We start from the raw sequence: 20,861 nt of genomic DNA on the forward strand, positions 1-20,861 counted from the left end.
GCCTGAGACTACCGCACTTCACTATATGCGCTTCGATATATTTACAATTTAATTTGCAAGTTACACTAAAAACATTTCTATTTTGTGCACTTCCTATAAATGGTCACGAGTTTAATATGCATAAAGAAAATTTAAAGCGGAACCACAGTGCAGCTGGAAAGTATTCACAGCACTTCACTTTTTGCACATTTTGTTATGTTAGAGCCTTATTCCAGAATGGATTGAATTCATTATTTTCCTTAAAATTCTACAAACAATACCCCATAATGACAATGTGAAAGAAGTTTGTTTGAAATCTTTGCAAATTTAGTCTCCCAGTTCCTGCCGCTGAAAAACAGCCCCACAGCATGACGCTGCCGCCACCATGTTTCACTGTAGGGATGGTATTGGCCAGGTGATGAGCGGTGCCTGGTTTCCTCCAGACATGACGCTTGCCATTCAGGCCAAAGAGTTCAAGCTTTGTTTTATCAGACCAGAGAATTTTGTCTCTCATGGTCTGAGAGTCCTTCAGGTGCCGTTTGGCAAAATCCAGGTAGGCTGTCATGGGTCTTTTACTGAGGAGTGGCTTCTGTCTGGCCACTCTACAATACAGGCCTGATCGGTGGAGTGCTGCGGAGATGGTTGTTCTTCTGGAAGCATCTCCTCTCTTCACAGAGAAACGCTAGAGCTTTGTCAGAGTAACCATCGGGTTCTTGCTCACCTCCCGGACTAAGGCCCTTCTCCCCCGATCACTCAGTTTGGCCGGGCGGCCCACTTTAGAAAGAGTCCTGGTGGTTCCAAACGTCTTCCATTTACGGATGGTGGCGGCCACTATGCTCATTGGGACCTTCAATACTGCAGACATTTTTCTGTACCCTTCCCAAGATATGTGCCTCAATACAGTCCTGTCTCAGAGGCCTACAGGTAATTCCTTGGACTTCATGGCTTGGTTTGTGCTCTGACATGCACGATTAACTGTGGAGCCTTATATAGACAGGGGTGTGCCTTTCCAAATTGTGTCCAATCAACTGGTGGACTCCAATCAAGTTGATCATCTCAAGGATGATCAGTGGAAACAGGATGCACCTGAGCTCAATTTTGAGTGTCATGGCAAAGGTTGTGAATGCTCATGTACATGTGATTTTTTTTGTTTTTTTATTTTTTAACAAATTGGCAAAACATTCAAACAAATTTTTTTCATGTTGTCATTATGGGGTATTGTTTGTTGAATTTTGAGGAAAATAATTAATTTAATCCATTTTGGAATATGGCTGTAACTTAACAAATTGTGGAAAAAGTGAAGCGCTGTGAATACTTTCCGGATGCACTGCACCACAAACAAAAAATGCTATTTAATCTATTTTTACTATTGAAAGCTAACTCCCACATCCAACCAGTTCTCAATGCTTTATTTGGTTGAGAATTCACTTTAAAAAATACAACACCCCTCCCCCCTAGCATTTCTGGACGTGGCCATCTTGAGTAAGGGCAGATGATTTATGTAGCATTTACTTCCTGGAATCCATCTGCCCTTAGCTCAGGCATGCAGGCAGGAGGATGTTCTTAGCTGAGAAAACCCCTCCTCCTCTCCTTAAGACTCCTGGGATATGTGACATCATTTGCCTAGGCATGAAAACCAGGAAGTAACTGAAGAAATTTAAAAAAGGATTTAAAACAAGTAAATATGATATACTTTCCTATCTGTTTACTAATGCTAGCAGCATAAAGATTAAAAATAGTTAATGTTGGTTGAGAGAGTGAAGTTCCGCTTTAAGTTTAAAAATAGGAAGCTTTCTGAATAAAGTATCAGCATATTTGCCGTACCTGCTCCTCTATAGATGACTCTGGACTATCTGGTGGGGATGAATCCACTTCTACTGGCTCCTCTTCTTTGATTTTAATGTCAGGGGTTGAAGGTAAAGACATATCCACTGGTCCGGCACTCTGCATGCACACAACACAGCATAGTAGGATATAACATAACTTTATTATGGATATCTCCAATATATTTCACATTCATGTCAAATAAAAACCTATATACACACACACACACACACATTTGCTATAACATATACACACACACACTGTATTTTTCTAAACGGATCACAATATCAAATTGTTTAGGTCTAAAATAAAAGACAGAAAAATAGACTGATAAAACTGAAGAATTTAGAAGGCAGCATACAGTGATGTCAAGTGCTGTACACCTTAAAGCTGCATTGTCTTTATTTTACAGTGCTTTTTTTTATTTTGAGTGTACAAACACCAACTGCTAATTGGGTATCTCTTTTTAGTCGGCATTGGACTTCGGTATCTAGGGGCAATGCTCTCCTATCCCAAAGTTTATGGCTTCATGTAATATTTTTTATTATGGGTAAATAGTCTTTAAAGAAGCAAGAAAGCCAGAATCATCTTTAAAGCGGTTGTAAACCGCTGGACGTTTTTTTTTTCTTTTTACCCTGCAAGGTAAAGGCATAATGTACTAGTTTACATCGCATACTAGCACATTATGTGAAACTTACCTTAAAAACAAAGCCATCCTGCACTGAGATGTCAGATCTGGAGGCTGCTTACATCTTCACCCATCTTGATTCCGGGTTTGCGGATGATGCCGGTCAAGGCATGGGTGGCCGTGCAATGACAGCGCATGCGCCAGAGATGTCACTGGCTGCATTTACAGTAAATATCTCCTAAACAGTGCAGGTTTTTGTTGACCACCGCAACCAGGTTTCCTTTTTCAGCATCTCAGTGCAATATGGGAAAAAGAAATGCAGAATATAACCATGTTTGTCAAGAAACCAGCGGCCAGAGGAACAGCAGTTGACAGACCTTGACCTCTGTCAAATGATTGCTTGGACTTGCTACAATCCTTCTCATGAACAAGCAGAGTACAATGCAAATGGTACAATCAATGTATCACACAAAATGCTGACAATCATTCATACACTTCCTTTTATCAGCATTATTCAAAGTTTTTACCACCCTAGTGCCCTTGCTCCTGTTATTGCACAGAGTATAGAGGGGTCATGTTTTTATTGCTATCAAAGTCCCTTACGGCAATTTATTTCAACTACCAAGCTGTGGCCTGCTGCCGGGCTGCTGCTACTTTGGACAGGCTAAGGCTGGTGGCCTTAATTTCACTTCCTAGAACAACGACTATCGGCTCCTCTCAAAGTCTGTTGGCCGTTCCATTCTTTCTGTAGGGTGTGCTGCCTGCTTGACAGCAGAGAATAACTTGCACCCGTTAAAGTGGTGTTTAACCAAAAATATGCCTTTCCCTCTGTTTTAAAGCAGTTGTATTGCCCGCTTGGTTATTTTTAATAAGGCTTACCTGTAGGTAAAAATAATATCTCCTAAACCTGCACGGTTTAGGAGATATTGATCCTGCATGTAGCCGCTGAGGTCAGCGGTGCATGCGCTCTGCAGGTCCGGCTTATCCTGCCGGAACGGGACTTACCCCGACTTGCTGATGCCCCGACTTGTTCATGCCCCGACTTAGTTGGGGTAGGCGGAACACTTTGATGGGGTTGGGTCAGCCACACCTCTTGACCTTTAACCTCTGGGGACACGCCTGCTGACCTTTGGGGGTGGTCCCTATTCCAATCCCTGAGTCCTAACCTTGTTCTTCCAGGGGAAACCCTAAGTGACGTTATCGCGGCTCCAGCCACTCACAGTGCCGGAGCCAGTGATCCCAGAAGAAACGCAGAGAGAACATGTCAGCTCCCTCAGCTGTGACCGGGTGCCGCTGCAGGGCTTCGTTCCAAGGTAAGTATTTCATAATGTGCTGGTATGCGATGCATACTAGCACATTATGCTATTGTCTTGCAGTTTTTGTTTTTTTCAGTGATTTACTACTGTTTTAACCTAGTGATCTGGCTAGTAACACACCTTCTGTATTAGGGTGCCACCTTTGGACAGCAGTACTGTCAGTCTGGGGGGAGGTTAATGTTAGATGCACTAGCAGATATAGATACACTGACAAATTAAAGCAAATCTCCAGCTAACACGTTTGTTCCTTTTGGGATAAGGGTTTTACATAAATAAAAGCTGACCACTATAACACTGTACACTGTGCACCCCGTCAGTGGTAAATGGTTTGTCTCAACCCTCTAACTGCTATATCTGAAGGGGATTTTGTTCTGTTGAAAAATGAGACTTATGCCCTGTACACACGATAGAATTTTCAGACAACAAAACTGTGGAATTTTTTCCGAAGGATGTTGGCTCAAACTTGTCTTGCAAACACACGGTCACACAAATGTTGTCAGAAATTCCAAACGTCAAGAATGAGGTGACTTACAACACATACGAACCGGGAAAAATGAAGTTCAATAGCCAGTGCGGCTCTTCTGCTTGATTCCGAGCATGCGTGGACTTGTGTGCTTTAGACTTATGTACACACGATCAGAATTTCCGACAAGTGTTGTTGTTGGAAAATTTGAGAACCTGCTCTCAAACATTTGTTGGCTTAAATTCCGACAACAAATGTTCTATGGAGCATACACACCGTTGGACTTTCTGACAACAAGCTCACATCCAACATTTGTTGTCGGAAAATCCGACCGTGTGTACAGGGCATTAGTGGCTGAATCACCAAGTGAAAATAAAATTAAAAAAAAAAAAAATCCTAAAAAACGCATGCAGCCATCACCATTTAAGAATTTGTAATATAATAAATGTTTGTTTTTGGGTTTAATACCGCTTTACATTGAATAACTTGCTCTCATTAGGAACCGCCTTCTTCTGAAGAGTAGAACTAAGCCAACTTGTGCAGGCACACTAGTACAGCGAAAGAAGCCTCTCTCACACCCTGTGCCCTCTCCCAACTGCTTTTCCTGAGCAAGACAAATCAGCATTGCTGGTGAGAGAAGGAGACGACCCATATGAGTAAAGCCTAGTACACACGGGCCAAATGTTGGACAGTTTTTATTGAACCACCCGACATTCGGCCCGTATATATGACAGCCAGGCTGGCTTCTGACGGACGAACATGCTGGAAGATAAGCAGCCAACCGGCTCCCGGTTAACGCTCTAAGCCAATGGCTGAGAACATCGACCGGAGTGTTTTGGCAGGGAGGGGGACCGTCCCTCTGTCAGAACACAATAGAATAGCAGAGGAGATCGCTTTACCAACATCAGATTGTTAGTACAGCGGCTCCGACCACAGCAGTCAGTTTTTTTTCCATTCAACCCGCTGGGTCGAACGAAAAAAAAAAAAAAAAACTAGTATTGTGTACTAGGCTTTAGGCTTCATTTGCACGGTCAATTAGCCATGGTGCGAAAGAGAGTGGCAGGAATCTGCTGATTCCTTCTGCTGTTTTTGCCACCTGTGAGCGGCTAGCTGCAGCTGCCAAGTCCATACGTTTTAATGACAGGTCACCAGAGCCTGCAGCTATCTGTGGCTGTTCGCACAACCAGTGATTTCCTGCAGCGATTGCTGCTAGATACACTTTTTACCAAAGCATCAAGATTTAACTGTGTATGCCTGTAAAACGAACAAAATTTAGTACCCTGAATAGGAGACATTTTAAAAGTCACTATAGGTTATCAGTTTAGAGTTAACCGTGAATAAATGCCCTAGAATTAATGCTTTCATTCTGGCATACACAGCAATGATACGTAACATGTGTGCTCGTACGCAGGTGCTTCCAACAGGCGTGTTTACATTTGTACGTGCATGTACATGGGGGTGAGTAATGGAACGCAGATTGGGATTCCGACTTCTGGGGGTAATTAAAAGCCGTCAGTCACCTTGTGAAAGATACAAACTCTGTTGTGTAAAACCACTGTAAGCCTTACGTCGGTGAAGGGTTAACACATTTTAAATACATATTATGCATTCCTTTACTGTAGTATAAACTTTATTTTTTCCTGTAGGGACATGAAAGGTCTTGGAAGAATTTACCAGGTCCTGGTCTCACTAAGGTTGAGAACCACTATCTTAGAGCAATCAAAAAAAAAAAAAAAAAAAAGATACAAATGAAAGGAGAGGGTCCATCTTACATGTTTGGTGGCCCTGCCCTTGAATCTCGCCCTTTTGGAACAAACATTTAAAATACATGAACATGTAATACGCCTTAGCATTCCAAGGACACACTCTTGTCCCTATTACTAGTATCTCTATATATTTAGTACCAAAAAGGGTCTTGTGGTATTAAAAAAAAAAAAAAAGTGTCTTATGTGCTTTTTTTTGGTAACCAGAATTGTGATACCTAGACATTGGACCTTAACCACTTCCCATTAAGAAATGGGTTCCTAAAATCACTCACATACAATGCATGGAGGAACAGACAGCTTTGTTATGTGATAAATGTAAACAAAATATCTCTACTTGGCGTATCTAGATCACATACATAGGCTCTGACTGATTTAAGGACCTTTTGTAGCATTACCAGTTCCATAGCCTGGGAGTAAGGGCTACTTCGTCTGGATGGTTACCCTGTCACATTTTTATTTACCCCATCCCCTCTCCTCCTTCTTTCACTCTGCCTCCTATCCTTGATTCACTTTACTGCCAATTTCTACTCTACTGTATAATCTACTCATTTCTCCAGAACAAGCAGGTGCAGTTTTGACCAAATAAGCAATCTCTCTGGTTTACAGCAGGAGTATAAAGGTTGCAGCTGGGCCCCTTGGACATTCACTATGCCCTAAGCCAGGGGTTGGCAACCTTAAAGAGGTGGAGATCTACCTGAACACCATGGGAGTAGTCAAAGATCACCAGGCTATGGCCAAGAGTAGCAGACTCGCAGGAAACCTGCAGGTACACTGCACTCGCGGTGTGGGTAAACCGCAGTGCATCAGTGTGAAAGCAGGCCTATAATAATATGCCCAGTGTATTGCTTCACACGGACCTGAAGATCACATCTTTCCTGTTGCTGGTACCACTCTGGAGACCGCTAGCTGGGATAAGAGGCGGAGTGCAGTTGGAATCATTCCGCATGGGACAGGGGCCAGCCCTACAGAGGAGGCATTGGCTTATGTGGCTTTAGCTCCCTACTACAGCTCCAACTTTACAAGTAGTCCCTCTGCATTGCACTCTGTTTGATACTCTGGGATGGAGCGTCAGCAAAGCCCAGACTGTGATCTACCAGTCACCTGGCCGCGATCTACAGGTTGCTGACCCCCCCCCCACAAGCTCTAGCCAATGAATGATCCAGCTATGCCTGATAGCTTACAAAGGGTAATGTATAACAAAAAGTGCCTCTATTGCTCACTGTGCCATGTAAAAGTGACAACCAGTTTAACCCCTTCCCGCCGACCGTACACACATCTGCGTACTCGGCTTTCGGGGGTCATACCGGGATGATGCCCGCAGCTGCAGGCATCATCCCGGTACCGTTGTTTAGAGCGGGCGATCGGCTATCCGAGTATAACAACCGATGCGGCTAAAAGCCGCAAGGCTGTTATACCGGAGGAGCGGGAGGGGACATCCCCCCCTCCCACCGCTCTTACCGGGCCTCCCGTGCGATCGGGAAGCCCAGTGTCCAATCGGCCGCCTTCGGCGGCTGGGGGTGGGCTAGAACGAAGCTGTGGGCGGCTTCGTTCCAGCCTTCTGAATGTAAACGCGGAAGCGACGTCATGACGTCACTTCCCGTTTACTCGGCTGCCAATGGCGCCGAATTTAAAAAAATACACAGTATTCAGAATCGCCGTTTTCGGCGATCTGAATACTGTGAAGTGCAAAGGAGGGATCGGGGGTCTTTTAGACCCCCGATCCCTCCATAAAGAGTACCTGTCACCACCTATTACTGTCACAAGGGATGTTTACATTCCTTGGGACAGCAATAAAATTAAAAAAAAAAAAAAAGTTTTTTTAAACGCAATTTACAAGTATAAAAAAAAATTAAATAAATTAAAAAAAAAAAAAAATTTTAAAGCTCCCCCGTGAGCTCGCGCAGCGAAGAAAACGCATACGGAAGTTGCGCCCGCATATGTAAATGGTGTTCAAATCACACATGTGAGATATTGCCGCGATCGTCAGAGCAAGAGCAATAATTCTAGCCCTAGACCTTCTCTGTAACTCAAACCTGGAAAGCGTAAAAAAAATTTAAAGCGTCGCCTATGGAAATTCATAGGTACTGTAGTTTGTCGCCATTCCACGAGTGCGTGCAATTATAAAGGGTGACATGTTTGGTATCTATTTACTCGGCGTAACATCATCTTTCACATTATACAAAAAAATTGGGGTAACTTTACTGTTTGGATTTTTTAAAATTCATGAAAGTGTCCCTTTTCCAAAAATTTGCGTTTAAAACACCGCTACACAAATACCGTGTGATAAAAAATATTGCAACAATCTCCATTTTATTCTCTAGATTCTCTGCTAAAAAAATATATACAGTGGCTTGCGAAAGTATTCGGCCCCCTTGAACTTTTCAACCTTTTGCCACATTTCAGGCTTCAAACATAAAGATATAACATTTTTATTTTTTGTGAAGAATCACCAACAAGTGGGACACAATTGTGAAGTGGAACGAAATCTTTTGGATTTTTGAAACTTTTTTAACTAATAAAAAAATGAAAAGTGGGGCGTGCAAAATTATTCGGCCCCCTTGCGTTAATACTTTGTAGAGCCACCTTTTGCTGCGATTACAGCTGCAAGTCGCTTGGGGTATGTCTCTATCAGTTTTGCACATCGAGAGACTGAAATTCTTGCCCATTCTTCCTTGCAAAACAGCTCGAGCTCAGTGAGGTTGGATGGAGAGCGTTTGTGAACAGCAGTTTTCAGCTCTTTCCACAGATTCTCGATTGGATTCAGGTCTGGACTTTGACTTGGCCATTCTAACACCTGGATACGTTTATTTGTGAACCATTCCTTTGTAGATTTTGCTGTATGTTTGGGATCATTGTCTTGTTGGAAGATAAATCTCCGTCCCAGTTTCAGGTCTTTTGCAGACTCCAACAGGTTTTCATCCAGAATGGTCCTGTATTTGGCTGCATTCATCTTCCCCTCAATTTTAACCATCTTCCTTGTCCCTGCTGAAGCAAAGCAGGCCCAAACCATGATGTTGCCACCACCATGTTTGACAGTGGGGATGGTGTGTTGAGTGTGATGAGCTGTGTTGCTTTTACGCCAAACATATCGTTTTGCATTGTGGCCAAAAAGTTCGATTTTGGTTTCATCGGACCAGAGCACCTTCTTCCACATGTTTGGTGTGTCTCCCAGGTGGCTTGTGGCAAACTTTAGACAAGACTTTTTATGGATATCTTTGAGAAATGGCTTTCTTCTTGCCACTCTTCCATAAAGGCCAGATTTGTGCAGTGTACGACTGATTGTTGTCCTATGGACAGACTCTCCCACCTCAGCTGTAGTTCTCTGCAGTTCATCCAGAGTGATCATGGGCCTCTTGGCTGCATCTCTGATCAGTCTTCTCCTTGTCTGAGTTGAAAGTTTAGAGGGACAGCCAGGTCTTGGTAGATTTGCAGTGGTCTGATACTCCTTCGATTTCAAAATGATCGCTTGCACAGTGCTCCTTGGGATGTTTAAAGCTTGGGAAATCTTTTTGTATCCAAATCCGGCTTTAAACTTCTCCACAACAGTATTACGGACCTGCCTGGTGTGCTCCTTGGTCTCCATGATGCTCTCTGCGCTTTCAACAGAACCCTGAGACTATCACAGAGCAGGTGCATTTATACAGAGACTTGATTACACACAGGTGGATTCTATTTATCACCATCAGTCATTTAGGACAACATTGGATCATTCAGAGATCCTCGCTGAACTTCTGGAGTGAGTTTGCTGCACTGAAAGTAAAGGGGCCGAATAATTTTGCGCGCACCACTTTTCAGTTTTTTAATTGCTAAAAAAGTTTAAAATATCCAATAGATTTTGTTCCACTTCACAATTGTGTCCCACTTGTTGGTGATTCTTCACAAAAAATTAAAATTTTATATCTTTAGGTTTGAAGCCTGAAATGTGGCAAAAGGTTGAAAAGTTTAAGGGGGCCGAATACTTTCGCAAGCCACTGTATAATGTTTGGGAACTCTAAGTAATTTTCTAGCAAAAAATACGGATTTTAACTTGTAAACACCACATTTCAAAAATAGGCTTAGTCATGAAAGGGTTAAAAGGAAACAAGACACATTGGGATCGATTTACTAAAACTGGAGGGTGCAAAATCTGGTGCAGCTGTGCATGTTAGCCAATCAGCTTCAGCTTGTTCAGTTAAGCTTTGGCCAGAAAAAAAAAAAAAAAAAAAACCTGAAAGCTGGTTTCAATGCAGAGCTGTGCCAGATTTTGCACTCTCCAGTTTTAGTAAACCAACCCCATATTGTCATTAAGTGCTGTGCCGTGTACTATATATTGTATTTGCCTAAAAATACATACAGTATGTGTTATATATATAGCTCACCACTACAATTGTGGACAATATCCTATAGAAAAAGGAGTGAAGAGAAATGAAAAAAAAAAAATTGACAAAAATGTTTTATTTTATTAATTGCAGAGGGTAAGGACAGCTTAAACAGAACTATCATTTGGGAGTTAAAGGCTAACTCCACCTTTAGCAGTATGTTATCATATTTAGAGTGTAACTGGTTACTAAGTACCACCCCCTCACCCTCTGAAAGGGTCCCTCCATCCTGGCCACCTTATACTCCCCCATCACTTCAGCCTCTGAGGCAAATACCCAGTAGTGCTTCCAGGTACATGTCATATGCACAATACTGATAAGCTGCCCATAGTAGTTTTTTTCATTCAGCCAACAAGAAGAAAAGAAAAGAAAGGAAAAAAAAAAAAAAAGAAAGGAAAGAAAGAAAGAAAAGAAAAGCAAAAGAAAAGGAAAGGAAAGAACAAAAAGAAAAAGGAAAGAAAGGATAGAAAAAAAAATCCTCCATCCTCACAAAGGAGGTGGATTGAGGAATCCTCCTATCCTTGGTGGGATTACACTGATCAAGCTGCAGCCACTGTGCAATAAAAGTATTCCAGCTTATGGGCTATTGATCGATTTCCGTTGAACAGGGACAGCAACACATAGATCAAAATTCAGCTGCTACAATCCACCTGAGGCCAGCTTTACTTACAGACCATAAAATACAATTTATTTCCCAAACCTTTTTGTCATCTTCATCTTCTGTCCCCTTCTTGAATTCATGTTCAAAAGAGCTAGCTAGTTCATTAAACAGACCCACTTCCTCACAGTTCTTAAGAAAACGGGTTGGGGTTGGCGTTTGATCTACAAAAAAGAAAGAAGAGATACATGACCTTGGATTAAAAAAAGATGAAATAAAAGAGAAGAACAGGGAGATGAAACACACACACAAACATTAAAGTGGTTGTAAAGGCCCTGAACCTTCTCTTCTGGGGTCCTCGGCCACGCTCTTGGCTCCTCCTCTTCTCCACGCACTACCATAGGAAGCCACTTCCTATGCGGGTTCGCTACTGAGCTGGGCTGTGTATGTCCATAAACACACACTGCACAGCTCGGTTCCGATCCTCAATAGACGCAGACAGCGGGACTCGCGCCTGCTTCCTCATCACTGGCTTTGACAGACAGCAATGAGAGCCATTGGCTCCTGCTGCCTCAGCAAAGCCCAAGAGAGCAGGAAGTGAGGAGAGAGAATACTGATGCCTAAATATTCTCTACCTTAATACAAGGATTGGAATAAAGGATAAGTAAACCTTTCATAACATGTTACACCCATATTAAGGGTGTAACATGTTATGTTGACCGGTCCCCTCTCCCCTGCTCTGACAGCTGACATCTTTTGTGGCAGCACAGTGGTGTAGTGGTTAGCACTTTCATCTAGCAGCAATAGGGTCGCTGGTTCAAATCCCAACCACGACACCATCTGCCTGGAGTTTGCATGTTCTCCCTGTGCCTGCGTGGGTTTCCTCCAAGTACTCCGGTTTCCTCCCACACTCCAAAGATATGCTGGTCGGTTAATTAGGACCTGTCGAAAAAATTGGCCAAATATGTGCATATTGTATGTGTTTGTAAGCACGTTGGGACCCCATGGGGTAAAGGACCGTGCTATACCGCAGATGGACACGGGTGGCAAAAAGCGCCCTGAGGCGATTCAGTTGGCATAGGTAGCGCTATACAAGTCATTCATTCATTCCCCCACTGTCAATTTTTTTTTTTTTAAATGAGGCCATTCGGGGCTCCACCCACCCAGCTGCATCACACATTCACAGTGTTCTGTGAATAGATAACTACAAGTCCTGACAGCCTTAGCGCTATGAGCACTGTGGCAGTTCATTGATTCTTCCTGTCAGAGTGTATCGGCTTGCCCATACGAGGTACCAGCAAGCAGATACACTGACAGGTCTGCAGAAGTCCTGCATGGTACCTGATCGCTGGTACAATGCTTTACAGGCTCCTACAACAAAAAATAATAAATGCATAGTTTCTTACCTGCAAAAAAATTGCGTATTATTTTTTGAAAAAAAGGTGAACGTTTCCTTTAAAAGGTAAAACATATTTAGGCTTTAGAAGCACTTTAATAATTAACTGTGGCTGAAAATTATTTTCTAGATAGGAACGATCAGGCAGGTGTGGCCCGAAGGGCTGGCTGAATAACCATAGGAAGGCCGAGTGTCAGGACAGGGGCAACCATCAGAGGAGAGGGACCAGAGCCCTGAATCAACATACTACAATCCAGAATAGAGCCAAAAGGCAGAGCCTGACATATTTAACACATTTGACCTCTTATCTTTCCACTTATGGACCACCATGAAACGGGAAAGAGAAAAAGGCCTCCTTCAAAGCGAGGCCATGCATGCAAAGTAACACCTGGTTCACGCAGGTGCAGTGTGGCACCACAAGAAAGGAGGAGCACCTGGAGCAAGACCACCACTGCAGGTGCCCTACGAGGGGGATACCCAAATGGCGCCAAGCACCATTAGTCCTAGCAGTCCTGGACTGTAAAAGCCACAGGGGGGGGGAGAGTAAAAGGCACCCTGGGACTGAAGGTTTTAAGGGCTTCAGCCCTGTATACCCATAAGTAGCAGGAATAAGGGAGAGTTAACCACTTCCTGGCTTTGCTCTTTCCACAGTGGGCATACACGATCCCCGCCCCCCCCCCCCCCGGGATCTTCAGAGACCAAAGCGTTTTTGGCAATACTTGTCCTAAGAATCAAATGAGTGTAGTTCGTTCTGAATTCCTGTGACCCGTTTTCAGCGGGCTAAAGCGGGCTGTCAGCTGATGTCACTCCACAGCCCAGGGTTCCAGTGAGCGCTGGAGGGGAGAGCAGAGCGCCACTGAATGACAGTCACAGCTCTCTGCTCAGAGCGGAGGGAGAAAACTGAGCGATCAGCGGTGTTTGATCGCTCAGTTCCCACTGCAGAGTCGACGGGAGACAGATGCAGCATCAGATCGATGCTGCATCCACCTTGATGAGTATAAATATCTTTTTTTTTTTTTTAAATCCTGAACGTCTCTTTAAGGTCCCTTTCACACACTTGTACAACCTGAAAGTCACACGACTGATGCCACCTGAAGCAATGCCTGTGTAATCTTGAGGTCTATGGACGTCAAGTCGCATCAAAGTCGGACCAAAGTAGTGCAGGGACTACTCTGAAGTCACTGCAACTTCACACAGATATGAACATTACTCATGGGGTATGACTTCTCATGCGACTTTGCAGTCCCAAGTCGCAAGAGAAGTTGCACAAGTGTGAAAGGGGCCTAACTGCTTTTAGTTTACATGAGAATGAAAAAAAATCAGTTGCCATTTAGGCAACAAACATTGCACTCTTGGTTACATATATCATTTATTAATCCAGGAAGGAACATAGCATTTACCTTGGATGATGACAGAGTCTGTCCTAGCAGGCCCAAACTTTAGAGTCATCTCATGCTTGTGTTTGTGTACAGCCAAATGGTCTTCATTTGTGAAACGCTGCAGGAAAGAAAATATGCTATTAAACCTTGGGAAATTAACATAGTATATAAAAAGCCAACATTTTTGGAATGAAAATGAAAACAATTATTTTATTTTAGGAAAAGGGAGACAAGTTTGGTAAGGCAGGATGCAACCACAGTTCAGGGTTGGTGGCAGGAATCTTACCGATACTGCTAGTAATTACTGATTAGAAACCACATGCAAAGATAGGATTATCATAAAACACAGGCAATATTTCCCCTTATACATTGATATAAAGGCTTTCACAATTCATCACTTTCTTTCAAGTGCAAAAACAAAAAAAAACAAAAACACAAATCTGTTGTGGGGGGGACGGGAACCCTACACTAATGCTGCCAGCACACAGTAGAAACCAAGGTGTTGGCATGTCATGTTTGTTGGCTGCTAAATAATACACATGGATTATATGATAGGCAGACAGGAGTTGTAGTTTTTTTCATTCCCAGAGCCCTTTGAATGATTGATGCGGTTGTGCGGATGGAGTCCTGCAGAACCACAGAGATTTTTAAACTTGACAGCGGCTGCCGGGGAGAGGATCCTGTATTCGCTGTCAAAGGGGAAGGGGAGCAGGAGCTGAAACATGTTACACTCTAAATTACGTAACACATAACATGTTCTAAAGGTGAACTTAGCCTTGAGCTTTGGGTAGGTAAAACAAGAAGACACAAATAAATAAAGCTCTGTGTTCATTAAAGTGGCTGTAAATCCTTACAGACCACTTTTTGCTACAGGTAAGCCTATAATAAGGCTTACCTGTAGCTACTCAGGGTATCTCCTAAACCTGCACGGTTTAGGAGATATCCCCTGTATTTGCATGTGCCGATGTCAGCGGCACATGCGCACTGAAGCAAATGGCACGTACATGCCGTTTGCTTCAGTGAGTGTGCCTTTACCGGCGGCTCCCGCGTGCATGCGTGGAAGCGATGTCATCGCGGCTCCAGCCAATCACAGCGCCGGAACCGCGATATCCAGAAGTAACCCCCAGGAATGATGTCGCCAGCCGGTGCTGTGTACGGGCACCGCAGCGAGGGCTTCGATCTCAGGTGAGTATTACATAATGAGCTAGTATGCTATGCATGCTAGCTCATTATGTCTTTGTCTTGCAGGTGTTAGTTTGTTGTTTTTTTTTTTTTCAAAGTGGGTTTACAACCTCTAATGGTTTGCCGACCCACCGCAGTACATTTAGGGTCCTTTCACACTGGGGCGGGGGCGTTGTCGGCGGTAAAGCGCCGCTATTGTAAGCGGCACTTTACCGTCGGTATGCGGCCGCTAGCGGGGCGGTTTTACCCCCTTGCTAGCGGCAGAGAAAGGGTTAAAACCACCGCAAAGCGCCTCTGCATTGATTTCAATGGGCAGGAGCGGTAAAGGAGCGGTATACACTCCGCTCCTTCACCGCTCCGAAGATACTGCTGGCAGGACTTTTTTTACCGTCCTGCCAGCGCATCGCTCCAGTGTGAAAGCAAAGCAGCGGCTGTTTCGGGTCAGTTTGCAAGGCGCTATTATTAGGGCAATAGCGCCTGCAAACCGCCCCAGTGTGAAAGGACCTTCCTGCAGCAGGTCGGCATGTACAGGCACAATCACGTACTTTTCTCTGGGTCCCCAGAAGACTCTGCTATCATTCGCTGCAGCACAAGCCGATCAGCAGATGATTTATGGCTGTCACCAGCTGATCAGCTGAGCAAATGACAGAAGAGAGCCCCGAGTTGGTAAACAACACAGGGCTCTCTACAGACCGCAGCAATAGACCGTTTTTCATAGCACATTGCTTAGTTAAAGCATCACACAGCACACACATTAAACATTGTTAGGCACACATTTAACCCCTTGATTGCCCTAGATGTTAACCTCTTCCCAGCCAGTGTCATTAGTACAGTGACAGTGTATATTATTAGCACTGATCACTGTATTAGTGTCACTGGTGATGTCAGTGGCAGTGAGCTTTCTGGTTTAATGATAGAGAGTCAGAGGAGCAGCAACTGATGGGGGACAGAGAGCAATAAAAAAAACTTAGGGGTGGATTTACTAAAACTGGAGATACAAAATCTGGTGCAGCTCTGCATAGAAACCAATCAGCTTTCAGTTTTTTTTGCCAAAACTTAATTGAACAAGCTGAAGTTAGAAGCTGATTGGCTGCCATGCACAGCTGCACCAGATTTTGCACTCTTCAGTTTTAGTAAATCAACCTCCTTTTGTTCTTAGTATGGGGAAAGGCTAGATCTTCTCTCAGGGTTTTAGCCCCAGTTCACACTTGTGTTCTGTGATTTCGCAGTGAATTCTGTGCGGATTCCACGCCGCATGCAAATCACACCCCGTTCATGCGAAACGATGTAGGTGTGTATGTTAACGACACCCTGAAATTGGTTTCCAAAATGCAGTGCGATTTGTAAAATCTGATGTGAACACCCATGTCATCCGATTCTGGTGCTGCCAACAAAAGGTTCCGGCACGTTTTTGGTGCGAATTCGGTGCGATTTGAGCACTACAGAGTAATGGCTCAAATCACACTGTTGAAGATTCGTATGTGATTTGAACAGAAATGCGGTGCGATTCCTGTTCAAAACCACATGCGGTTCCCCCCCAACGCATAGTGTGAACCGGGGCTTACTGCTGTCTGCATCTTACTGTCCACCAGTAACCCCATTTCTTGTCCTGGTATTAAATTCTTTTTTTTAAAAACCACAAAAAACAGACAGACATTCTAATTCGCCACCACTCTTTAAAAAACACAAAAACAAAAATGTCTGGGGCTGGAATTTAAACAGCTCCTCCTCTTTGCATGGGTCAATGTGCCAAGAATGGCTTGCACCCTCTGTCAATCCGTTTTTCAGAAATGTTTGTTAAAAGAGAAGTATGTTTTTTTTCCCCTAATCATACTTACCTAGGTGGATGCAGAATCAGACCGATGTTGCATCTGTCCCCCGCCACCTCTACACTGAAAACTGAGCCACCGAACACCGCCTATTAGCTTGGTTCTCTCGGCTCCTCGAGAGGAGAGATGCTGACTGTCAATCAGCATCTCTCCTGCAGTGCTCCTCCACGCTCATTGGAGTGCTGAGCTGTGAAGGGGCGGGGAGCGGCTGTCTCAGCAGCTCAATGAGAGGCTAAGACGGTCATCAGTCCAGGCAGCTGGCAGATCCAGCCTTCCTAAGTCGGGATGACCCGTTGCCTAGACTGATTGCAGTGACGTCAGCAGAGAGCGGACTTCAGAACGCTCTCCGCTGAAAACAGGTCACAGGAGTGCAAAACGAATTGCACTCCTGTGATCCAGAAGAGAAGCCCAGCTTAAAAGCTCAGGCTGGACTTCTCCTTTAATAAATGTTCAGAATTATCCCCAGAAAATCCATGATTATTTTTAAGTTCAGGATACCTCAAAACTACTCTTGCTTGCACATCGCATTTTATGTGTCTGCAGAGAACAGAGAAACTGAATTAGTAAATAAGTTGCTCTAAAGAGCAGGGTTCTCTGATTCCTCCTGTATTGATTTGTATTGTAGCTGAACTGTCTGCCCTCATGTTGTAAAGCACTGCGCAAACTGTTGGTGCTATATAAATCCTGTATAATAATATTAATAAGTAGAGAGTAAGGAACAGAATAAGGGGAGTTCTGCAAACAGCTGAGAGCTGCATTCCAACAGCCAGGAAAAGAGTATAAAGGGCAACCCCCCCCCCCATCCCCCTCATGTCCCATGCTTTTTGTGCCAAATACAACCCTAGGAAAATCAGGCCCCTGGAAGCGGTGTCCGGGCCTGGCACGCACAACCTGCGGAAACATGAGAGCGATGGGATTACTGCACACATACAATCACACAGCCATGCTCCTCCACTTCCTCTGGGCTGAAGGACTGTGTGTTGGGACTGCGAAGGAGGGGTGGTGGATGAGACACAGGGAGAGATCCATTCTTGTTCATGCTGCAGGAATTGTGAAAGAGGAAATGAAAACTACAAGCATTAGGTACACATGTAGCCACACACAAACTAGAAGTGGGTCCGATCCAAGAACACACACACTGACATTTATGTGGCTGCAGGAGGAATTTAATGAATGGGAAATGCTGAGCTGGTGTAAAATGTACACTAATCCAGGTGTGGCCTTCTCTAGCACAGCTACCTATAAAAAGGTGGTAAGTCTCTTTAAACTGTTTTATTAGGCCTGACATGGGTCACTTTGCTGAACTGATAAAGATACAGAAACAAACCAATATTAATATTAAATATCATTTCTAAAACATACTTGGACTGCAATCAAAACACAAAAGAAAAAGCACATGAAGACATAATGCATAGTGAAAGTGGGTGTGTAAAATAATAATGATATTCAGCTTAGCAACAAAGCTTCAAGGTCTGTGTTTTCAGCTTCACTATTGCTCAACTAAAAATCAGCCATGATCAGTTGCAGATGCTGAAAATACTAATGTTGTTATCCGCACATGGGATGCTTCAAATGAGGAAACCTACAACCATCCATGAAGGGCAACCCCAATCAGGAAGACCCCTCAATCATAAAGGTTTAATAAAAAATAAATATATAAATAAATAGAGATAAATACAAATGCTGTACACACACAAACATAAAAAAAGTGGCAACTATAAAATGATTCAAAATATATATATATACATACATACATACATACATACACATACACACACACACACACACACACATATTATATATAAAATATCTTTTAAAAATTGAAAAAAAGTTTTTTATGTGTGAACGTTTGTAATAGAAAGATATAATTTTAAAATTATGAATACTCAAAAATCCAATCCAATGCACTTCATAAGAAATAAATATACAACCATAAAAATACAGATACCACCAGCAATTTTACAGCATAACAAACATGAAAAGATACGATTAATAAAAAAAAAACCAAAGTGAGAAAATTCCCATATACATGAAAAATCTTCAAACAGAAATCATCATAGGAATTTTAAGTGCACTTCCCAATGTGTTACACCATCCAAATATTCAAAACACCATGTGCCAAGAAAAATTCATCAGATAGAATTGACCTTTCTATTACAGAAGGTGAAACACACAATCAGCTATTTAAGTTATCCATTAAGTCTGATATTCACCTCTTATCTCCGGGAAAAGCAGAAATTCAATGCACCATGGGTCACAGATGTGCACACACGCAAATATAAATCTAATATTGTAAGCATGTTTTATTAAATACCGAAAAAGAAATACTAAAAACACACTTACATTTGATACGTGCATAAAAGCACCATCTAAAAACACATTTGATACAAGCCAGTATAACTCACTTGTCCTTGAGCCTCATTGGCACTTCTAGAACACAAGATGGCGCCAGAACAGCATGCAGACTCAACTCAATAGCAGCCAAAACCCGGAAGGGACATATCTCACTGGTCACGCCCTATGCCTTCTGTCATGTGACTGTCAGGATCTAGTTGTCTGAATTTTCAAGGTACATACATGCACAGAGTATGATACAGATACTGTGCATTCATAACATCCTGGACTCAGAAGTGTGTTGAATGTAAAGCAGTACAGAAATGCAGTGTAATTGAATGACATATTGTACAATGTCACCCACCTGTATGCAGAGGTTTCTCATGATAGTCAAAGCCCAAAACTTGAAATTGAATGAACTTGCAATTTAAAGACAATGCACTGAGGGAAATGAGATTATGTGATTACTGATTCCATGGATCTTCCATATACAGTACACAATATGCTTATACGGGAATGAATAATTAGTTGCATGTGAGACCATAAACATTCCACTGTGCACTTGGAAATTATTTCTCTGTTGTTGCATAACTGCACAAGTGTCTGTTCTGAAGGTTAAAGTTCCCAGAAGGTGCACAGATGTCCAATTAATATACTGGGCAGATGTCAGTGTCAGATGGAACTGGGTTGTGTTTAAAGGCTAGTTGATGTAAGCAACAAACTAAAGCAGCATGCCACATATGTCCAAAACTCTGTAAAGAATTACTTGTACTTCCAAATTTACATCCAAAAACAAGAAGTGGGAATAAGTCAAATTTATTTTAGATGTTACCTGGCAGTCTCTTTCAAAGGACTGCTGTCATTAAATTTTCGCTGTCATTTTTTTGATTATGAAACGTGATCTTATACAAACCTACCCTCAACATATCAATGTGGCTCATAACTAATCCATGCTCTCTGGGGTACTTCAAAGTACCCTCATTCCCATTTGTTAGTTCCATTTCTGATTAAATTAGTACACCAAGGAATAAAAAGCATATGCTCACCTTTCCATATAACAAAAAATATAATAAACTTTTAAAGTGAACTGAAACTCAAAAAGTGAAGATTTCCTGTTATAGGGAACATACGAGAGATAGGAATTGTGCTTGAACAGTACCCTGAAACTTTCCTTTTGTCTGGAATTACTACTGAAAAATAGCAGTACACTTCCCGGTATGTAAGGGGTACATAGGCACTTCTGTACCTACAGCCCCATCATTGTATTACTTCAGTGTGACATCTAATGCCTCTACCAAGATGGCCCTTCCACACAGACAGAATGTAGAACAAAGTATAGTATGTCAGTAATGGAGAAGATCAGCTACAAAAAGGTCACAAGCAATATTCAAGACTAGTCCTGGAAGTAAAAATTTAACTGGCAAAGTTGATAGGACAGGCCCTGAACCCATGACGTCACATCTGCCGAAACGCCTCAAGAGCCAAGGTGTACGTCACCACGCATGCGCACCGGATGGCGACCATTTTGGATGTGGGCATGATCAGGACATCTGTGTACAATGCTGTTTTTACATACTGGAGTTTGTAAGTGTAATATTAATACATGAAACATTTAATTGTTGGTTTTACACTATAGAGTGTTTACTCTTTGCATGTCTGACCTGGATGTTTAAAACCATTGTGTGTTTGCAGCTGACATCAGAAAACGAGGGAGTCATTCACCACGGCATGCCTGGATGTTTACAATAGCCAGAAGGATCTTCATTTCAAAGCTGTTTTTGACCGCTCTTTAAATTTGAGGGTCAAGCT

At 42.9% G+C, this 20,861-nt stretch overlaps 1 protein-coding gene across 2 annotated transcripts in view; it reads right to left on the reverse strand.

Moving 5' to 3' along the window:
• The window catches only part of ATF7 (activating transcription factor 7), a 178,703-nt gene that overhangs the window by 14,322 nt on the left and 143,520 nt on the right, over positions 1 to 20,861 (reverse strand). For both annotated transcript variants that reach the window (XM_073613605.1, XM_073613604.1), the window contains exons 4-6: positions 13,729 to 13,825; positions 11,035 to 11,156; positions 1,804 to 1,923 (exon numbers count right to left, since the gene is read on the reverse strand). In XM_073613605.1, coding sequence (XP_073469706.1) covers positions 1,804 to 1,923; positions 11,035 to 11,156; positions 13,729 to 13,825 — 339 coding nt within the window. The remainder of the gene's footprint in view (positions 1 to 1,803; positions 1,924 to 11,034; positions 11,157 to 13,728; positions 13,826 to 20,861) is intronic.

This window comes from Aquarana catesbeiana, linkage group LG02 (assembly GCF_042186555.1).
Source record: "Aquarana catesbeiana isolate 2022-GZ linkage group LG02, ASM4218655v1, whole genome shotgun sequence".
Taxonomy (NCBI): domain Eukaryota; kingdom Metazoa; phylum Chordata; class Amphibia; order Anura; family Ranidae; genus Aquarana; species Aquarana catesbeiana.